The sequence below is a fragment of the Gracilinanus agilis genome, chromosome 5, assembly GCF_016433145.1.
Source record: "Gracilinanus agilis isolate LMUSP501 chromosome 5, AgileGrace, whole genome shotgun sequence".
Lineage (NCBI taxonomy): Eukaryota > Metazoa > Chordata > Mammalia > Didelphimorphia > Didelphidae > Gracilinanus > Gracilinanus agilis.
This window is the reverse complement of record NC_058134.1, coordinates 230,003,586-230,026,278: the sequence shown is the minus strand read 5'-3', so window position 1 is coordinate 230,026,278 and position 22,693 is coordinate 230,003,586. Positions and strand designations below refer to the sequence as shown.

The 22,693-nt window shown below is 37.4% G+C and overlaps 1 protein-coding gene across 1 annotated transcript in view; it reads left to right on the top strand.

The window, feature by feature from the left end:
- The window catches only part of ANO4 (anoctamin 4), a 459,137-nt gene that overhangs the window by 259,053 nt on the left and 177,391 nt on the right, over window positions 1-22,693 (top strand). Inside the window, exon 5 of the mRNA XM_044677798.1 lies at window positions 5,205-5,309. Within this exon, the coding sequence (XP_044533733.1) occupies window positions 5,205-5,309 (105 nt within the window). The remainder of the gene's footprint in view (window positions 1-5,204; window positions 5,310-22,693) is intronic.

The following is a 22,693-nucleotide window of genomic DNA, read 5'->3' as shown; positions in this document are numbered from 1 at the left end:
CGATATGCTCCAACTGCCATTGCTGCAAGGCATGCAGAGTGATTGATTTTTGCACACAACCAAAGAAACCCTGGTGACTTCATTTTGTGTGGGTATGTGTGTGTGTCTGTGCATTTTCAATCATTTGCTTTGCCAGGTCTTACCTACTGGTGGGGAGGGATTGAGAAGGAGGTGCCCCAGTCTCTTACAAATGTCACACAACTTCTTGAATTTCTTAGTGTGGAAGAAAGCCTTGCAAAATTGGAGAAGTGCTCTTGAATTTCTTTCTTATTATCTGGGAGCTCTTTCCTCCAAGAATACTTACTGTATACCTGCTGAGAGCTCAATTAGGACTTGCTGATTGTACTCTTAGTTCAGACCTTGAGAATCTCCTGGTCCTGCTAAGCTGTGAAACCTGGAAACTGGAGTTTCAATGTTTAGGTCAACAAGTCAACAAGTATTTATTAAGCATCCACTATGTATAAGGCACTGTGCTAAGTGGTAGAAATACCAAGAAAGACACAAAGCAGAATCTGTTCTCAAGGATGTCAAATCTAATCGGGAGACAACATGCAAACAACTCTGCACAAATGAAACATAAGCAGGATTAGTTGTATATAATCAACAGAGAGAAAAGGCACTAATATTAGTAAAGATTTACTAGCTTTCAAAGAGATGGGAACTGTTTCACACATAATATTTGAATGCCTTCAGTGACAGAGAATCCACCACCCTTTATGTCAGGGTATTCCCTTTTCCAGGAGACTTCCTTTTATTCAGCCAAAATCTGTCTGCATTCTCTATTTTCATTTCTTCTTCTGGAGCTATGCAAATGAATCTAATCTCTTTTCTTTTTCAACTAGCTCCTCAGATATTGGAAACCATTACCTCTCTCTCAAGCCTCTTTTTCTCCAGATTAAATGTATTAAGTTCCTCCAATCTATCTTATAGTACTTTGTTTTGAGTTTCCTCAATATACCAATTGCCAGACAGTGGACTTATTCCATCTAATTTACCAATGTCTCTCCTCTCTTAAAACATTATGCTAAAATTGGACACAATTTTTCCATATATGGTCTGACCTGGTCAGAGTAGAGTCATATATTTACCCTCTGTGATTCAAGCATTATCTAAAAATAGCCTAAAAGTACATTAGTCAGGTTACACTGTTGGTCCATATTTATTGAGTTTAAATTCCATTTAAATTCCAAGGACTTCTCCACAAAAATTGCTGTCTATCCCTACCCCACCCCAATCTTATACTTGTGAATTTGGGGATACATTGTCATGTCGACAGGAATGTATTAAGTGTTTACTATGTGCCAGATACCGTGCTAGGTTCTAGAGGTAGAAAGGCAAAATCTGTCCCTGTTCACAAGGATCTTCCATTCTAATGAAGAATGTAAAGAAAGGAGTACAAACAAGATTTATAGAATAGATGAAAAGGAATCTCAGAGGGGAAGATATTAGCAAGCTAATGATGAGGCAAAAATATGGACTTGGAAGGTTCTTTAGAGGAAGGGATTTGAGCTGATTTTTAAAAAAAATCAGGGAAGCTAAGTGGCTAATGTGAGATATGAAAGCATTCTAGTCATGGGGGGCAGAGATAGAAGATGGAGTGTCATGTGAAGAAAAGGAAGTAGGCTAGTGTGGTTTGATCATAAAATTAGTAGAGGAGATTCAAGTGTAAAAAACCTGGAAAGGTAAGAAGAGAGCAGGTTGTAAAGAACTTTAAATGCCAGAGGATAGACTACTTGAACCTAGAGGTCATAGGAAGCTACTGGAGCTAACAAGTAAAGGATGGTGTAGAGATGAACTTTGACATTAATTAATCCTTATTAAATTTCATTATGCTGGATTTAGCCAGTTGTTTCAGCCTGTTGAGGTCTTTCTGGAACCTGATTTTGCCATTCCATATATTAAGCATCCCTTCTAATTTTGTGTCATCTCTAAATTTGATAAGCATGGCATCTTTGGTTTCATCCAGGTTATTGATTAAAAATGTTGAATAGCACAATACCAAGGACAGATCCCTAGGGCACCCCATCAGAGACTTCTTTAAGTCTTCTATATTCTAATGCTTGGGGGTTTGGGAGAGTAACTATAATTTCACCAGTCCTGAAACCATGTCATTGTACTATCATCTGACCCTCATCTTTCAAATTTATAGGTTAAATTGTACAATTAAGTGGATTTTGAAACCCATCCGAATATCAATTTATGCAATTTTTAAAAATGACTCTCCTTCCTAGATAATGGACATATTTGTTTATCTAAAAATTTTGTTTCTTTTAAAAATATTCTTTTAATTTGGAATGAAGGGAACTCTGAAAGAGAAGCACCAAATGGTTGTTTAATGAAAGCAACCTACTTTTCTGTCATTGCTAATATGTTCACCTGTCAATGAGATGTGTGCTTTGGAAAACAAATGCTAAAAAAACACTATTTAAAAAATAAAAATCATGCTTAACTTATTCATGTTTAATACAATTGACTTAAATGATTTAAGTAGGAATTCTCCTGAGCATCTTTCAATAAGAATTTTCACTGGGGAACATAAAGGTCACTTAACCTCTGTGGAAACCCAGTTTCATATGGAGTAGAGCACAGAATCATTCTGTGCCAACAGGAGTCAACAGCTGTTAGTGTGGGCTTCAGTGATGACGGCCCAATTAAGAAGTCCAAATAAGGACTGGCCTTATAACAAGAAGGCTAAATGCCAAGATATTGGATATCAGGACATTCACCCACTCATTCTTTGTGCTGGATATTTCTTATTTCAGTCCTGGAGTTTGGCCACACTAGGTCACTGACCAGGAGGTATCACTCATCTGTTACTTTGAATAGTCTTTGGAGCACTTTTGCAGTGTCAAGTTAGCTTCCTGCAAAAATGTTTTTTCTTGTTTATCTCACATGCTAGAAATCACTTGAAAGGAAAAAAAAGTTGGATCCTACTTTCAGCCAGATCTATAAGACAAGCATATGGTAGGGGTCTAGACAAAGTCTTATGAAATGGCATGCTCTTTCTCCCAAAAGGAATTGGGATCTCATCAGAGTGGGGAACAGCAAAGGAGAACTCCTTTCATCAACTCATATCTAGTTAGCCCATGGCTTAGTGGATAAGTCTTACAAAGTTGTTTAAGAGACAGAGAGATGGGGATGAGGACAGCCAGAGAGCCAAGCCTAGAGATGGGAGATCTTCAGTTCAAATCTAGCCTCAGACACTTCTTAGCTATGTGACCCTGCACATGTCACTTAATCCCCATTGCCTAGTCCTTACTACCCTTCTGTCTTGGAACTAATACTGTTTATTGGTTCTGGACAGAAGAAAAGGGTCAAAAAAATGAAAGAGCAAGATGAAGTGAGTTGTCCAGGATCTAGTAAGTGACAGAGGTGGGATTTGAATTTGGGTCTTCCTGACCCTACTCATAGTAGCAGGCTTCCTCTGTCTCCTTTGTTGCATGTGGTGAAATAATAAAATAACTGTGTTAAGTTAAATAATAACTTATAGGGTCTTAATTCCCAGACCTTTGCTGTAACAGCTGAATACGTGTATTTTCAGATACTCTGAATATTTAGCCTGGAGAAGAGGATAATACATTTAGCGCAAGAAGGGACGTCAGAGACCCCCTAGTACAACTTCCTATTTTATAAATAAGAAAACTGAGGCCCAGTGAGTTTAAATGACTTGTTAGCCACACAGGTCACAAGGATTTAGTGTTAATTTTTAGACTTGGGTCTCCTGACTTTGATGCCAATGTTTTGTCCATTGAACCATCCTGCCTCCCCAGAATGATTCAGGAGTAACTGGAAGGTTGCCTTCTAGTATTTGAAGTGCATGTGTGGAGGAAGAGAGAGGTCTGAGCATTGTTTTCTCTTTATTGATCTGAGTAATGCCATTTTAGCAATTAGCTTTTTTCAGTAACGTGCAATCATGTCTAACCCCTCTTTTGCCTTCCTTTACCCCAGTTCTTGGGCAAAGATGCCCCCCAAAACCAATCTTTCCTCTTATGGAAACCAGAGGCTATCAACAGACCAGCATATTAGAAAGTCTCTGCTTCCTTTCCTTTGGAACCCAAAAAACTATCCCTGAGAACAGACTGACCAGTTGTATGGCCCTGGATTTTCTTTATATCTTTTAGGAATTTTTATTGAGAAGTCTATTTGCATGTGCAGGTGATGCTTCTTCATGCCTTGGCTTGTAACAATGTGCAGAATAAAGCTTTTTACTGTCTTGGATGCTAAATTATATTGAAGTGAATGTTCTTGCCACAAAATATAGAATGACGAGGTTTCTTCCGGTTGGCGGTATGGAGTAGAATTAATAGCAAGGGCTAGAAATTGTAGAGACAAATTAGGATCAGAGATTAAAGCTAGAAGGGTCCTCATAAAGGCAACATTCATCTTATTTCAACATGAAAGAACTGAGGCAGAAATGTTATGCATCTTGCTCAAGGTCACTCAGTTCATAAAAATCTGAAGCAAGATTTGAACCCAGTTCTTGTTGAATCCACATCTGGTACCCAGTTTACTATATCCTTGCATCTCTGAGCTTTAAGGTATGAGAAAGAACAGTCCAACAATTGGAGCTGTCCTTAAAGTGGAATGAACTACCTAAAGAGAAAGGGGAGTTCTTCCAGGAGGATCACTTGGGATGTTATAAAGAAGATGCTTTTAATGTTAAAACATGGTGCAAAATGGCCTCAGAGGACCTTTCCAACTTTGAAATTCTGTGATTCATACAATTTCAATTGATTTTTGTTTTGCTTTATTAGTGTAGTTATTGAAATGCTAACTAGAAGAAAAAAGTTGTTACTTTTAGCCATTATTTGAAATTGTGATCACCTTTTCAGTACCGATCATCACTGGCTGCCTTACATAACCTTGTAAGAGCACTAGCTAGCCATATGGTCATCACCGCCACAGGAAATTACCAGTCAGTGTAATAATTGAGTTCATAAATTGGATGGCTTAGGAATTAAACCATAGCTGCATTTTGCTATAGAAAGACTGTTTTTCCTCTTAGCCTCAAGGAGAATAAATGTCCTGGTCAATTTATAAAGGGAAGAACAGAAAATCACCTCTTAGAAAGGGAAGACCCTTGGCATCAAAAACCAACTCTCCATTTTTGGAAATTGATGCTGCTGCTCTTTGGAGTCCAAATGCTCTTTTGGGCTCTCTGCAGAACAACTGCCAATTCCTTGCATATTTTTTCATTTCTTTAGAAGGCCGGGTGGATTTGCAAGGTTACGCACTGGATATGCCAATGCAGACTGACGGCCCAAAGAGTGACGTGGACTTTTCAGAAATTCTTAATGCAATACAAGAAAGTAAGTTTTGCTCACATTTTAAATTGATTAACCAAGCACCAAAGCAGAGCAAAATGCTGAAACGGACTGAAAAATTGGAAAGTAGAGATAGAGCACTTGAATAGGTGAAGGCCAGACCTCCAGAAAGAAAGATGAGAATACAAAGGATAATCACACTGTAACCGAAAGGTGGTCAGCAAAATGGATCGTTTACTCGTGAAATTAAATGATTTCTAAGCTATTCGCATGTCTGGATTTTCTTTAAGGTTGGATGGAAAAAACTTGAATAGGACTCAGCCTCAGAAGTGTACTCCAAATACCTGTGCTGTGGAATAACTTTGATGTCCCATTTGTAGAGTGAATGAACATGCAACAAGTCGCTGGTTTGTTCTGTTCTGTTTTATTTTGAAGGGAGAGAGACACCTCACCTGTGATGTTTTTGGCTTAGGGAATTCCCAGTGAGGAAGTTCTCTCTACCTGTTCCGCAACTTTTAATTTTAGAATTTGCCTTGTACACTGAGAAGTGATTAAGTCTCTTGCCCAAGTCCAAGTGCACACAGCTCATATGTATCAAAGACAAGATTTGGAACTAGGTCTTCTTGATTCCAACAATAGATTGCTAGATAATAACAATAATAATAAATAGCATTTACAGAGAACCTGTTATGTGCCAGGCACTAAGCACTTTACAAATATTTTATCTCATTTGATCCTTACAACAAATTTTGGAGTTAGTATCCCTATTTCACAGATGAGGAAACTTGACACAAACAGGGGTTAAGTTACTTGCCCAGGGTCACACAACTAGTAAAAATCTGATGACAGATTTGAACTCAAGTCTTCCTGACTCCAGGGGAACCTAGGTGGCATAGTAAATATAGCATTAGGAGGACCTGGGTTTAAGTCTGGCCTTAGATACCCAAGAGCTGTGACCCTAGGCAAGTCAATTAATCTCACTTGCCTTGCCCTTGCCCTTCCCTCTTAGACTTGTTATTAAGACAAAAAGTAAGGGGAGGAGGGTTTTTTAAAAGTCTTCCTGATTTTAAACTTGGCTCTCCATCCCCTCTACCACCTAGCTTCCACAAAGTGACCTCTCAATTCCTTGGTTAATCAGATGCAAGCAATAAGAATCCTGAAATAGATTCTCCTCTCCACCCCCAACTCCTACATTCTAATTTTAAAATAAAGAAGCAAAAATAATAAAAAATAAATCAAGGATTTATTCATTCAGCAAACGTTAGCAAAAATACCCAAAGTGAGCTGTGCTAGACACCAGGAAAGGCAGACATGGGGACTGGACTTAGGATTTTATTCATGTTGGGAGCTCCTAACACAAATTCACACCTTCTCTGCCACATGTTCTCAGGGAGTTAGAGAGATGATGAAGTTTGACGTCTAACAGAGAAAGATAAGACATCAACCAATCAACCAGTATATATTCAGGGCTTCCTTTATGGCAGACTTTGGGCCAGTACACTGGTCACAGAGCCAACAAACGAAACAACCCCCGCTCAACAGGAGCTTACATTCATGTATGTAGATAACGTGATGTTAGAAGTAGGATCATAGTATCATGAGTTTGGAGTTAAGGGACCTTAAAAATAATTTTAGCCTTCCGACCCACTCTAGCTCTACAGATCAGGCTCCCGAGGCTCATAAAGATGGAATGCATCTTTCTATTGCATCCTTTCGCCTCTTACAATAATGAGAGAATGAATCAAGATTCTGGTAGGGGAAAAAAAAGGAGACAAAATTCCTAAAACCTACTGACAATGATATAATAATATTGCATTCTACATTGTTTTTCTTTTAAAGCAATTAACAAATTTTTAATGATCACATGCAATTTTTCCTAAGAACATCCCTCTGTAGCTTAAGAGGTAGAGTCTTTGTTCCATTTTGCAGTTGGAGCGACTGAGGCTGAGGGAGATAAAGGGATTTACCCAAGATTATCCTTAAAATCATGGTAAAAGCAGGGTTAGAATCCAGCTTTCCTATCTCTTCATTGTTTCCTCCCATGAAATCTGATCACATGGAAGCAATGTAATTTTATAATAAACAGGGAAAGTTCTTAGAAGAAGGCAGGGTATGTTTCCACCAAAGAATAACTATTTTGCAGTGTTCCAGTCAGGAAGTCCTATTGTGTTGGGTTGATTCATGCAAGGGAAATTGAATTCCCCACCCCCCAAAAGATAACCCAACTTGAATTAGTAGCAATTTGTAGGAAAAAAAATAGCCTTTTTTTTGTGGGTACTTATCAGATAATATAATTTTCTGGTTCAATGTGAAAGATGATGGATTGACTATTGTTGATTAAACTATTTGACATGTTTCTTAAATCTTCCATCATGAATAAAAGTGGGACTGATTTCCAAGTCTTTAAGAACATAAATGTAAAACTTACTTAGGGTACAGGATGAAGCTTTAGTTCATTATGGCATTATGCATTCTACATCAATTAATCATAATTGCTGGTATCATTTTTTTAAGTTGCTTTGAGATGAGAGAGGTCAAGACATTTCTGTATTTCTCCATTTTGTATTTAATTATGAGAACATAAAATTCTTCTGGGAGAGAAGGTTTTGTTTTTGTTTGTTTGATTTTTATTTTATTTTACCAGTAGACTGGGTTTTGGTTTGTGAATGTTAAAAAGGGGATGAAGTGGGTAGGGAGAAATTTGGGTCACCTAGCTCTCTGATTTCATCTGGGTTTGGAAAATTTTTCCATAATTACAGGTTGACAGCTGCTCTAATATAGTCTCAGAGACTTTCCTAGAGCCCCATTGAATTTAAGCAATTTGCTTGGGGTCATACACACCTAGCAAATTATAGACTGAATTTGAGCTCAAGTTTCTTCCTTCTATCAACCGTGCTCCCCTAACACTGAGTGTTTAATATTTAATCTTAAATAGTAATAGAAGAGAGAAGGACCTGACATAGTGGGTAGAATGTTAAACTTGAAGTCTGGATAGCCTGGGTTCCCATTAGAAAGGGATATATTGGTTTACCTTCAGAAAAGTTAGTGAAGAACACCAGGCTTGGTTTTCTGTGGTGAGAAGGGAGAGGATTAGGGACATGTGTACAGACAAGAGTTACTAGGTCACCATGAGTCAAGAGTGTGATATGAAAGGCAACAAGCCAATACAATTTTAGCCTACACTGATGGACACACGGTATCTGTCTTGGTCAGAGTTCTGTGCTCAATTCCTGGTTGCGCATTTGAGGAAAGACCCTGATAAGCTGAAATACATCCTTAAAATGGTAAGACTGCTCAAAGCTATGCCCTATGAGGTTTAGGTAGAGTAACTGAGGATTAGAGAAGACTTGGACTGGTGAAACTCACTGTTTTAAAAGAACTTCGCACATAGTAGATGCTTAAGGCATTTTCTAGATGGCAGGGTGGATGAGTATCAGATTTCAAATTAGATATGTGTTAGTTCAAATCCCAACTTTAACATTTACTATCTGTATGACCATAGGCAAATCACTTATCCTCAGATTGCCTCAGTTTCCATATCTGTAAAATGGAGGTGATTATAGCATCTACCTTACAGACTATCAAATACAAAAACATTTAAAGTGCTTTACAAACCTGGAAGCACTATGTAAATGCTAGTTTTCACTAACATTCCTCTCACTGAATGGCTATATGAACCCTGTGCTGTAAGAATTAAAGAAAAGATAATTACAAAGAGTTATGGAGAGGTTTGTAGTATGAACTGATGCAAAGTGAAGAGAATAATAACCAGTAGAATAATTCATACAATGCTATCAATATTATAAAAGAAAAATTTGAAAGATAAGAACTCTGATGGAAGAAATGGGCTAACCATGATTTCAGAAGATTGATAAAGTTGAACATTGTGTACCATATGGCAGAAATATAATAGGCAAAACAAGATGTTTATTTTTAGATGTGACCAATATATAAATTTTTATGTGGCTGTGTAATGTATTGCTGGTCTTTGCTTCTTTGTTTTCTCCCGTCTTCCCTCCCTTCCTCCCTCCCTCCCTCCCTTCCTTCCTTCCTTCCTTCCTTCCTTCCTTCCTTCCTTCCTTCCTTCCTTCCTTCCTTCCTTCCTTCCTTCCTTCCTTCCTTCCTTCCTTCCTTCCTTCCTTCCTTCTTTCCTTCCTTCCTTCCTTCTTTCCTTCCTTCCTTCCTTCCTTTCTTCCATCCTGACCCCCCCTTCTCTCTTTTCCTTCTTTTTTTCTTCCTTCAGCAAATGGGAAAGATTGGAGTGAATAACCTCTTCAGGTACCATCCTTTCCTTTCCTTTTGTTTCCATGGGTTTATAAGAATTAATTAGCCCTCTAGGTGGCAAGGCACATGGGATACTGGCTTTAAAGCCAAGAAGAAATTAATTCAAATCCTGAATCAGACACTTATTAGTTGTTCAACCCCAGACAGGTTACTTAACTCTCTGTGCCTCAATTTCCTCCTTGGTAAAACTGAACAGGGATGGACTAGATGACTTGTAAGGTCTCTTCTGATTCAAAATAATATTCCATGAATCAGCACCTCATGAATACACCTAGAAAAGGTAGCTTTTATTCCTCAAAATATACATATGTATATAAGCATACACATATGTATTTAGATATACATATGTGGCTATATACATTTGTGTACACACATACATATATATCTGCATGGAAAGTAGCTTTATTTTATTCCTCGTTATCTAAAGCAACCCAGAGATCTGTTTAATCCTAAGAATAGAAATATAGCAAATGAAATATTTTAAAGCTTAACATATACTTGCTCCCATCAGGATTTAATTACTTTGGCTAGATCACCAAGGTTACCATTGTATACTCTATGCCATGTTCTCAAACCATCATCATACATATTCCTCATTGTACAAATGGGAAATGACTGGCAATCTGTTGAAATGATCCTAAAAGAATTGGAATAGATTAAAGAAACATATGACTTATGCAAAGTAAAAGAAAAATCAGAATCTTGGGAGTGTTTTAAGTAATTTTTCATGACCAAATGAACATGCTGATGTATTGGTTAAGCCCCACAAATCAAGGCCTCATATAATTGTGCCATTGATTTGGGCTTTAGATTTCTTATTCTTGATTTGTATTTTCAACAAAAAACATTTTCTCCCATTCTTAAAGGAAATGTTTCCTATTGTTAACCTAACCATTTGGCTTATTTGTTATACACAGGCTGTTGGATCTAGAAAAAGATTGGCCATTCCATCTTGGCAGAGTTCATGTCTCACTCATTTAGAAGGAAAGTTAGTCATGATATCAATTCCACAAGCATTTGTTAAATACCTATTATTTGCCAGCCATTGTGCTGGGCATTGAGGATCCAAAAATGATCAAGGAAATATCCCTTCTCTCAAGGATCTTCCTTTGTACTGGGAGGAAGGAACATGTATACAGACAAATGAGTACAAAATAAATTCCTAAGTTTAAAAGTTCAGAGGTAGGGGAAACTGGGTGGCTCAGTGGATTGAGAGCCAGGCCCAGAGATGGGAGGTCCTGGGTTCAAATCTGGCCTCAGATACTTCCTAGCTGGGTGACTCTGGGCAAGTCACTTAACCCCCATATCCTAGCCCTGACTGCTCTTCTACCTTGGAACCAATACACAGTATTGATTCTAAGATGGGAGGTGAGGGTTTAAAAAAGAATTTCAGAGATAGAAGAAACCTCAAAGGTCATCTAGTCCAAATTCATTATACTCATGATGAAACTAAGGCTTTCAAGGAAGTGAAATGACTTTTTTTTCCCTGAAAAAAAGAATGGAATCCAGGTTTTCCTTATTCCAAGACCAAGACTCTCTCTGTTCCACCACTCACTATATATAGACTTGATGGTTTTATCAGAAAGGTGACAATCAGGCTTCTGGGTTAAGATGGCGGCAGAGTAAAAAGCAGCGCTTAACCTCTCCTAACCAAAGCATACAGGACTCCTCAAGGGGACATAAAAACAAATCCAGATGAACGGAGGGACCCCACAACAGGGCACAGTGTGGAAGGTACGTGGAATCAAAGCATTTCCTTGCTATAAAGGGGTGAAACAGCTCTCACTAAATCATGGGCTGAGGAACCCCCCCCACACACACACACACCACCTACAACACCAAAGCCAGCTCACAAGAAATAGAGCAAGTTTGGGGCACACATTGAGTCATTGGCAGCTCCAGGGCCTGTTCCTGAGAGCAGCAAGACTTAGGACCCCAAAAGGCTAAAGAACACGCATGGACACAGGCTCGAGCGAAGGCTCTGAAACCCTGAGTGGGGAACCAGTTCAGATGGATATACAACTGTGGAAGCAGTGCCCTGAGACCTGTAAAGGAACCTCTGGCAGAGGATAAAGCAAGGGGGTCCCCCAGGGGGCTTGACCTTGAGAACAACCAGACCTGAGACCTCAGGAGCCTAAAGAGTACAGACAGACCCTGAGCGTGAGGATAAAGCTGAAAATGGGCTGGGCTAACAATGGCAACCCAGAATCAGGAAGGCCAAAAGAGAAATATTAACAAGAAGAAGAAATCTTTAACACTCAACAACTTTTACACAGAGAAAATCCGGACAACCGAGCAAACAGAAGAGGAGAACGAACAAGCAATCACATCCAGACCCTCCCAAACTAATGAAAATTGGTCACAAGCTCTTGAAGAGTTCAAATCTGAGATGATGAGAAAGTTGGAAAAGATATGGCTTGAGAAATGGGAAATAGCTTAAAAAGAAATCAGGCAAGAAAATAACAGTTTAAAAGGCAGAATTTTGCAATTAGAAAGTGAGGCGCAGAAATCAAATGAACTGATAAGCAAATTGAACACCAGAAATGACCAGATTGAAAAGGAAAACCAGTCCCAAAAGGCTAGAATTGAGCAATTAGAAGCTAATGATCTCTCAAGACAGCAAGAACAAATAAAACAAAGTCAAAAGACTGAAAAAATAGAAGGAAACATGAAATATCTCAAAGAGAAAGTGACAGACCAAGAAAACCAGTCTAGAAGAGACAATTTGAAAATCATTGTTCTCCCTGAAAAAGCAGAAATTAATAGAAATTTGGACTCCATAATAAAAGAAATTATTCAGAAAAATTGCCCTGAAATTCTACAACAAGAGGGCAATATAGACATTAAAAGGATCCATAGATCACCCTCTACACTAGACCCAGAAAAGACAACCCCCAGGAATATAATAGCCAAATTCAAGAGCTTCCAAGTAAAAGAAAAAAATCTTACAAGAAGCCAAAAAGAGACAATTCAAATATCAAGGAGCACCTATCAGGATCACACAGGATCTGGTAGCTTCCACACTAAAAGACCACAAGGCTTGGAATATGATATTCAGGAAGGCAAGAAAGCTGGGCCTTCAACCACAGATCAACTACCCATCAAAATTGACTATATACTTCTAGGGGAAAGTATGGGCTTTCAACAAAATTGAAGATTTCCAAGTATTTGCACAGAAAAGACCAGGACTAAATGGAAAGTTTGATATCCAACCACAAAAATCAAGAGAAACATGGAAAGGTAAATAAGAAACAGAGAAGAAAGAAAGAAAACTCATAATTTTTAAATTTGGCTTTTTAAGGGCCTCAGTAAGATCTAATTATCTGTATTCCTATGCGGATAAACGCTATGTATAATTCTCTGTAGTGAAATCTATTCACTATTATAGTATTCACTATTACAGTAATCAGAAGAACAATTCATAGGGAGACGGTGGAATACTAAATGGTCTAAGATGATATGGGGGGTGGAAAAGAGTGGGGTGAATAGCAGGGGACACCAAGAGAAACTGGAGAGAATAAGAAAAATACGATATTCTATTACACACAAAGAGGGTATGGGAAAGGGAGGGGACAAATACTATTATAAGAAGGAGAGGAAGAGAGCATTAAGAGGTAATATTTAAACCTTACTCTCAGTGTAATCAACCCGGAGAGGGAAGAGTAGCTATACTATCCATTGGGACATAAAACTCTATCTAACCCTACTGAGAAAGTCAGAAGGGATAAACTAAGGGGAGCAGCGGAGTGGGGAGGTCAAAAAATGGAGGGGAAAAGAAGGGGGAGGGAATTTATTAGGCCTTTAAAAATAAAAAGAGGAGAATAATAAGGGAGGAGATAGAAAGGGAAGTTAATCAAGGAGGGGATAAGGGATACCGGCTTAAAGCAAACCACTGGTTTAAAAGGAAATAGTTTAAGAAGAAGGGGTAGGAATAGGGGAGGATATGAAAATGTCAGTGAATGCACAACTGATAATTATAACTCTGAATGTGAATGGGATGAACTCTCACATAAAACGGAAGCAAATAGCAGAGTGAATTAGAAACCAAAATCCTACCATATGTTGTCTACAAGAAACACATATGAGGCGGGTGGACATACACAAGTTTAAGGTTCAGGGCTTGAGCAAAATCTTTTGGGCATCAAATGAGAAAAAGAAGGCAGGTGGCAATTACGATTTCTGACAAAGCCAAAGTAAAAATAGATATGATTAAAAAAGACAGGGAAGGTCATTACATCCTGATAAAAGGCAGTATAAACAATGCGGAAATAACACTGCTCAATATGTATGCACCAAGTGGCATAGCATCCAAATTCATAAAGGAGAAACTGGCAGTGGGAGATCTAAATATTCCTCTTTCAGATCTAGATAAATCAAACCAAAAAATAAATAAGAAAGAGGCAAGAGAGGTGAATGAAGTCCTAGAAAAATTAGATTTAATTGATATGTGGAGAAAAATAAATAGGGACAAAAGGAATACACCTTTTTAGCTGCACGTGGTACATTCACAAAGATTGACTATGTAATAGGGCATAGAAACATTGCAAACAAATGCAAAAGAGCATAAATAATAAATGTAACATTTTCAGATCATAATGCAATAAAAATAATAATTAGTAAGGGCACCTGGACAGGAAAATCAAAAAATAATTGGAAATTAAATAATATGATTCTCCAAAACCAATTAGTCAAAGAAGAAATCATAGAAACAATCAACAATTTCATTGAAGAGAATGACAATGAGGAGACATCCTACCAAACTCTGTGGGATGCAGCCAAGGCAGTACTCAGGGGGAAATTTATATCCTTGACTGCATATATTAACAAGTTAAGGAGGACAGAGTTTAATGAATTGGACATTCAACTCAAAGAATTAGAAAGTGAGCAAATTAAAAATTCCCAGATGAAAACTAAATTAGAAATACTAAAAATCAAGGGAGAAATTAATAAAATCAAAATAAAAGGACTATTGAATTAATAAATAAGACTAGAAGCTGGTACTTTGAAAAAAACAGATAAAATAGACAAAGTACTGGTCAATCTAAGAAAAAAAAGGAAAGAAGAAAACCAAATTGACAGTATCAAAGATGAAAAGGGAGACCTCACCTCTAATGAAGGGGAAATTAAGGCAATCATTAAAAACTATTTCACCCAATTATATGACAATAAATATAACAATTTAGGAGATATTGATGAATATTTACAAAAATATAAATTGCCTAGATTAACAACAGAAGAAATAGAATACCTAAATAATCCCATATCAGAAAAAGAAATTGAACAAGCCATCAAAGAACTCCGTAAGAAAAAATCGCCAGGGCCTGATGGATTCACAAGTGATTTCTATCAGACATTCAAAGAGCAACTAATCCCAATACTATACAAATTATTTGATATGATAAGCAAAGAAGGAGTCCTACCAAATTCCTTTTATGACACAAATATGGTACTGATTCCAAAGCCAGGGAGATCAAAAGCAGAGAAAGAAAACTATAGACCAATCTCCCTAATGAACATAGATGCAAAAATCTTAAATAGAATATTAGCAAAGAGACTCCAACAAGTAATTAAGAAGATCATCCACCATGATCAGGTGGGATTTATACCAGGAATGCAATGATGGTTCAACATTAGGAAAACCATCCACATAATTGACCATATTAACAGTCTAACAAACAAAAATCACATGATTATCTCAATAGATGCTGAAAAAGCCTTTGACAAAACACAGCATCCATTCCTATTGAAAACACTGAAAAGTATAGGAATAGAAGGACCTTTCCTAAAAATAATAAACAGAATATACCTAAAACCATCAACAAACATCATATGCAATAGAGAAAAATTAGAAGCCTTCCCAATAAGATCAGGAGTGAAACAAGGATGCCCATTATCACCTCTATTATTCAACATAGTACTAGAAACACTAGCAGTAGCCATTAGAGAAGAAAAAGAAATTCAACGTATCAAAATAGACAATGAGGAGACTAAGCTATCACTCTTTGCAGATGATATGATGGTATATTTAAAAAATCCTAGAGAATCAACTACGAAGCTTGTAGAAATAATCAACAACGTTAGCAAAGTTGCAGGATACAAAATAAATGCACATAAATCATCAGCATTTCTATCCATTTCCAACACATTAGAGCAACAAGAGGCAGAAAGAGAAACACCATTTAAAATCACCCTAGACAATATAAAATACTTGGGAATCTGTCTACCAAACAAACACAGCAATTATATGAAAACAACTACAAAACACTTTCCAAACAAATAAAACTGGATCTCAACAATTGGAAAGCCATTGATTGCTCATGGGTAGGATGAGCTAACACAATAAAAATGACCATTCTACCCAGATTAATTTACTTATTTAGCACCATACCTATCAAACTACCAAAAAACTTCTTTACTGAATTAGAAAAAACTATAGCAAAGTTCATTTGGAATAACAAAAGATCAAGAATATCAAAGGAAATAATGAAAAAAAAAATGCGAAGAAAGGGGGCCTAGCAGTACCAGATATTAAACTATACTATAAAGCAGCAGTCATCAAAACAGTATGATACTGGCAAAGAGACAGAGGGGAGGATCAGTGGAATAGACTTGGGGTAAATGACATTAGCAAGACAGTGTATGATAAACCTAAAGCGCCCAACTTTTGGGACATGAATCCACTATTTGACAAAAACTGCTGGGAAAATTGGAAAACAATATGGGAGAGATTAGGTTTAGATCAACATCTCATAGCCTACACCAAGATAAATTCAGAATGGGTGAATGACTTGAATATAAAGAGGGAAACTATAAATAAGTTAAGTGAACATAGAGTACTTTACTTGTCAGATCTCTGGGAAAGGAAAGATTTTAAAACCAAGCAAGAGTTAGAGAAAATTAGAAAATGTAAATTAAATGGTTTTGATTATATTAAAGTAAAAAGCTTTTGTACAAACAAAAACAATGCTGCCAAAATCAGAAGAGAAACAACAAATTGGGAAAAAATCTTTATAAGAAAAAACTCTGACAGGGGTCTAATTACTCAAATATACAAGGAGTTAAACCAATTGTATAAAAAATCAAGCCATTCCCCAATTGATAAATGGGCAAGAGACATGAATAGACAATTTTCAGGTAAAGAAATCAAAAGTATCAATAAGCACATGAGTAAGTGTTCTAAATCTCTAATAATTAGAGAAATGCAAATCAAAACAACTCTGAGGTATTACCTCACATCTAGCAGATTGGCTAAAATGAAAGAAGGGGAGAGTAATGAATGCTGGAAGGAATATGGCAAAACTGGGACACTAATGCATTGCTGGTGGAGCTGTGAACTGATCCAACCATTCTGGATGGCAATTTGGAATCATGCTCAAAGAGCTCTAAAAGACTGCCTGCCCTTTGATCCAGCCATACCATTGTTGGGTTTGTACCCCAAAGAGATCATAAATAAACAGACTTGTACAAAAATATGTATAGCTGTGCTTTTTGTGGTGGCAAAAAACTGGAAAAGGAGGGGATGTCCTTCAATTGGGGAATGGCTGAACAAACTGTGGTATATGCTGGTGATGGAATACTATTGTGCTAAAAGGAATAATAAACTGGAGGAGTTCCAGGTGAACTGGAAAGACCTCCAGGAATTGATGCAGAGTGAAAGGAGCAGAGCCAGAAGAACATTGTACACAGAGACTGATATACTATGGTAAAATAGATGTAATGGACTTCTGTACCAGCAGCAATGCAATGACCCAGGACAGCTCTGAGGGATTTAGGGTAAAAGATGCTACCCACATTCAGAGGAAGGCATGCAGGAGAGGAAACATATAAGAAAAACAACTGCTTGAATGCATGGGTTGAGGCGGACATAATTGGGGATGTGGACTGGAAACTACCACATCAATGCAACTACCAACAATTTGGAAATAGGTCTTGATCAATGACACATGATAAAACCAGTGGAAATGTGCATTGGCTATGGGTGGGGGGAGAACGTGGGGTGAAGGGGAAAGTAGGAGCATGAATCATGTAACCATGTTAAAAACAAATATTAATAAATGTTTTAAAAAAAAGAAAGGTGACAATCAAATCATAAATGCAGAGATTTGGAACTGAAAGGTACATTAGAAGACCTCCAGTTCATCCCTCTCACTTTACAGATGAAAGAAACTGAGATCTGGTGAAGTAGAGTGTCTTGTCCAAGTGACTGAGGCCCAAGTGGCTTGCCCACTCACTGACAGATTGAGATCCCAGGCTAGGTCCTTTAACTCTACCCACAACACTCTTTCCTTTGTCTCCTCCTTGATTTCCAAACCAGTTATCATACTGCCATTGGCCTCATTTTTTTTTTTAGTGTCTCTTACTTTCTGATTAAGATAAATGAAGAAACAGATACAAAAAAGGGAAAAGACTTTCCATGGGTCATACAACTAAGAGTCTGAGGTGGGACTCATCTGGCCTCAAGTCCACAAATCCATGAAATCACTAATCATTTTGTTAAGAAATTAATTATTGGGGCCAGCTGGGTCGCTCAGTGGATTGAGAGCCAGGCCTAGAGACGGGAGGTCCTAGGTTCAAATCTGGCCTCAGACACTTCCCAGCTGTGTGATCCTGGGCAAGTCACTTGACCCCCATTGCCTACCCTTACCACTCTTCTGCATTGGAGCCAATACATTGACTCCAAGATGGAAGGTAAGGGTTTAAAAATTTAAAAAAAAGAAATTAATTATTTAGTTAATTTAATTAGTATGGAGCCAGATTAGAGCTATCTAGAGGTGAAATGGGCTGCATATGAAGACAGAGTGTTCCCCCCAGAGGACTCCACCAAGAGACTGAATGACCACTCATTGGGTTTGTTATTGTCAGGATTCCTTTTGTGGTAGTTGGTCTGGATGCAGAACGGTACTAGAAAATGTTTAAGAACCAGCTCTCTGGGGAGAAAATGTAAAGAGGACTCTTCGTTTTAATCTTATTATTAACATTTTCTTCATCACTTTCTGAAGTCCTGGCAATCAAACATGATTTTTGGTGTCTTCTTATTTCTGATGTGTAAATGCTCACACTGAAATTTTACAGCAAACTCTTATTAACTGATAAGAATTGACTCCAGTATAACACTGTCTAAATGGCTGCCCAGGTCTCTTCTAACTCTGAAATTCTGTGATTCTGTAACTGAGAGTACCTGCCTCAACTGGTCTGGCCAGACTCACTCTTGGTCCCTCCCCATCAGAGCTGCCTTTTTTTTGACACCTGTATTTCTTTCTTTTTTTTTTTTTTTAAACCCTTACCTTCTGTCTTGGAGCCAATACTGCATATTGGCTCCAAGGCAGAAGAGTGGTAAAGGTAGGCAATGGGGGTCAAGTGACTTGCCCAGGGTCACACAGCTGGGAAGTGTCTGAGGCCAGATTTGAACCCAGGACCTCCCATCTCTAGGCCTGGCTCTCAATCCACTGAGCCACCCAGCTGACCCCGACACCTGTATTTCAATGTGACAAAAAACAAGCATGCTAGAACATGGCAGTTGGCATGAATGTACTACTTTCTCTACCTGTATTCTTATTCTAAAATGAATTCTAAGATAAATAAAATATCTTCTTCTCATGAAAGAGCTCTCTTGGGCAGAGTATAAAAATTAAACTTTTATTTGCTTAAGAAAAGGAGAAATATGTGAGAGATACTGTATTGTTAAGAAAGCACACTTTATATAGCTTTATTTCTTCTCCCTCCATTCATCTACCTTTCTCCTCTTCCCCTTTCCCCTGTTTCTCCCACTCTTCTTCCTCCTGTTCTCTCCTGACCTTTCTTTTCCTCATCTCCCTCATCATCTCCTCCTCCTCATAATGATAATAATAATAAACAATTATTATTTATATAGCACTTAAAAGCCAGCAACATGCTTCACACCTTTTATCTTATTTGATCCTCTCAGCAACCCTGGGAAGTAAGGGCTGTTTCTCTTCCCATTTTTCAGATGAAGAAACAAGAGATTGAGAGAGAATAAAGTGACTTATCCATGTGTAATAGCTAGTCAGCATCTGCATTTTAGGTCTTGCTGATTCCAAGTCTTGCACTTTATCCATTTCACTGACCAGCTGCCTTTCCCCATAAGAGATATGAATTTTTCATGTTTGGAGATACAGGCATACTACTTGGAAGCTGAAGTTCTTGTACAAATGAATCACCATAAATTGAAGTCAAGAGTTATTGTAATTTCTAAGGATCAAAGGAACTCAGAGTTGGGAGTCAAAGGATATCCAATCCATGCCCAATCAAAGACTCTAACAAGCAGTCATCTAAGTTTTGCTTGAATAAGGAAGAATCCAACATCTTCTGATGTAGCTCATTTCTTAAATGATTAAGAAGTTCTCCCTTATAATGAGTGGGAGAGCTGCCTCTGTGTGACTTTTTAAACTTTCCATTTTTGTCCTCTCGGGCCATACAGAATAAGTCTAAACTCTCTACCATACAACCAACTAAGTACCTAAAGAAAGCATCATGTTCCCCATGAATCTTTTCTTCACTGGGTTAAACACCCCAGTAATTTCAACTGATCCTTATATGACATGAAACCCTTTGATATTTCATGGTCCTTTTCATATTCTCCAGCTTATCAGTGTGTCTTCCCTAAAACTAAACCAAAGAGGAAACTATAACATTCCTTTTGGTTAATGGATCCCTATCAAAGCACAATGGATGTGACTACAAGGGGAAGGCTTATTGGTCTTCCTTCTTCAGAAGGATCACCAGGTCCTTGTTATTGTTTCCCATTCATCTAGATGCTCTGCAAAGTCATGTTATATAGACAGTACAACAATTACACACTCAGCTAAAGCTATTGGGAAGATGTCAGCCAACCACAGTGTGATAATATTATTCATCACTATAAATGACATCATGAGCACTCAAATGGCACCCCCTGCTAATGACATCCTGACACTACCAGTGGGGCATGACAGAGAAGTGAAGGACCTTTATTCATTTCTCTTTTGAATCAGATAGCTGTGCTTTTAAGGCAAAGGGCCCGCTTAAAAGCCCTCAGAATTGCAACTTTATAGATTATAATTTAGTTCAGAATATACCATCCTCTGCAGAATTGTAGAAGTAGTCATTATTGAAGGATTAAAAGTACCTGAACAGTCTCCTCATTATATGGATATGATGAGCTGCCTTCCTTCTAAATTCAGCAAGATATTTTTTTATACCATGAGTTCTGAAACAGACATTGTATCTCTACTGAATTTCTTTCTTCCTTCCTTCCTTTTTTCTTTCTTTCTTCCTTCCTTCCTTTCTTCCTTCCTTCCTTTCTTTCTTTCTTTCTTTCTTTCTTTCTTTCTTTCTTTCTTTCTTCCTTCCTTCCTTCCTTCCTTCATTTCTTTTTTTTTGTATTTCCAATCTGTGTGTAAATTTCTAGTTTGTTCCCATTTAGTTTCTGATAAATATTAATTGAAATATTTTGTCATTTCTTGAGAGAATGGAAGGGAAAAGGGAAGGAAAGAAGCTAAGGAGGGAAGAAAGGAAGGAGAAAGAGAAAAACGTATGTTAATTATTATATGCCAGGAACTATGTAAAATGAAGAAATTACCAATATATTAGTAAGAGAGTCTCTGACCTTAGGGAGTTTGTATTTAATGTTTCTGTTTTGCTCAGTTGTGTCAGATTCTTTATGATCTCATTTTTTATTTAAAAATTTAATTTAATTAATTAATTTTGAATATTTTTCCATGGTTACATGATTCATGTTCTTTCCCTCTCCTCCAACCCCCCACCCATAGCTGATGTGCAATTCCATTGGGTTTTACATGTATCAAGACCTATTTCTATATTATTGATAATTGCACTATGGTGATATGATCACATTTGTAACCCACATTCATTCTTTGTATTTGTACTCCCATTCTAGCACTTGTAACATTAATAAATATTGCTGATTGATTGAAAGCTCAATGAGTGAATGCAAAAAGGATGTGCTTTTAAAATAAATGAAATTTGAGCACAAACCCTCTCAATATGTCAGTGGTCCAGTGTTGTTTGCTCATCTGAGATCCTACAATTCTTGAAGTTCTTAGAGTCAAATCTGAATTGCCAATAGAGCCAGCAAATCTTATAAGTCTATCTTTCCTAAAGAATGGATACCATGCTGAAACAATGGACCCTATTAAAGTCATTTCTTAATCTTTTGTCTAAATATAAATACATTACATTTGTACAGGAATTGCATTTTCATGACTGAGCACAAACCAAAGGAAATTTCGTTCTAGTGCTATCCCTATCCCTGCCTTCTTAAGACAAAACTGAACCTATTCCTGAACCAATAGAACTTTCATATATCCTTTTCAAGAGATTTTGCTTTGACCTTAAAGTGGGTTTTTATCCTTGTGCATCCTTAACCTCTCTTGCAGTGTGGTGAAATCTATAGATTTCACAGACTAAACATAAACAGAATAATGTGTTTAAATAATTGAAGGAAATACTAAATTTTAGTTAGAGGTTTGTGAAAATAAAGATGTAATTTTTTTCTCACATCAAAGTTTACAGACCCAGTTGAGGGTCCAGGAAATGTATTTTAGACACAAGGGAATACTTATCAATTTAGTAGGTCAGTGATGTCAGTAGAAACAGGGTCATTAAACTATACAAAATAGGTAAAAATACAATAAAATAGAAGTTAATATGTTTTATTGTATTTTTGTTTTGTTAAATCTTTCCCAATTTCATTTTAATCTGGTTTGGCCACACTGGGGAATATCGTGAATCTTGCATTTTACCTATATGTTTGACATAGGTGTAAAGAATCCCTGTTGAAACTAATGACTCATTGGGTTCAGGTTTGGTAATGCCATTTTTCCTCCTCCATCATACACCTTCATTGTTGCAGAGGATCTAGTTCAATTACATTGTCTTTCTGATAAAATGATATCTACCTTCTTGCTCACCCTATATTGATGAAGTACATTCTATATGCCAAGAGTGTCATATTCTAGGGAGTCAGAGACAATGAATGAGATAATCTTTGAACTCATAAAGGTTATTTTTATCAGGGAAGGTAGCATGTTCAGAGAGAAATAAATATGGAATATATGAAAAACAAATATAAAGTAACCTTTCTTCCCTCCCTCCCTCCCTCCTTCCCTCCCTCCCTCCTTCCTTCC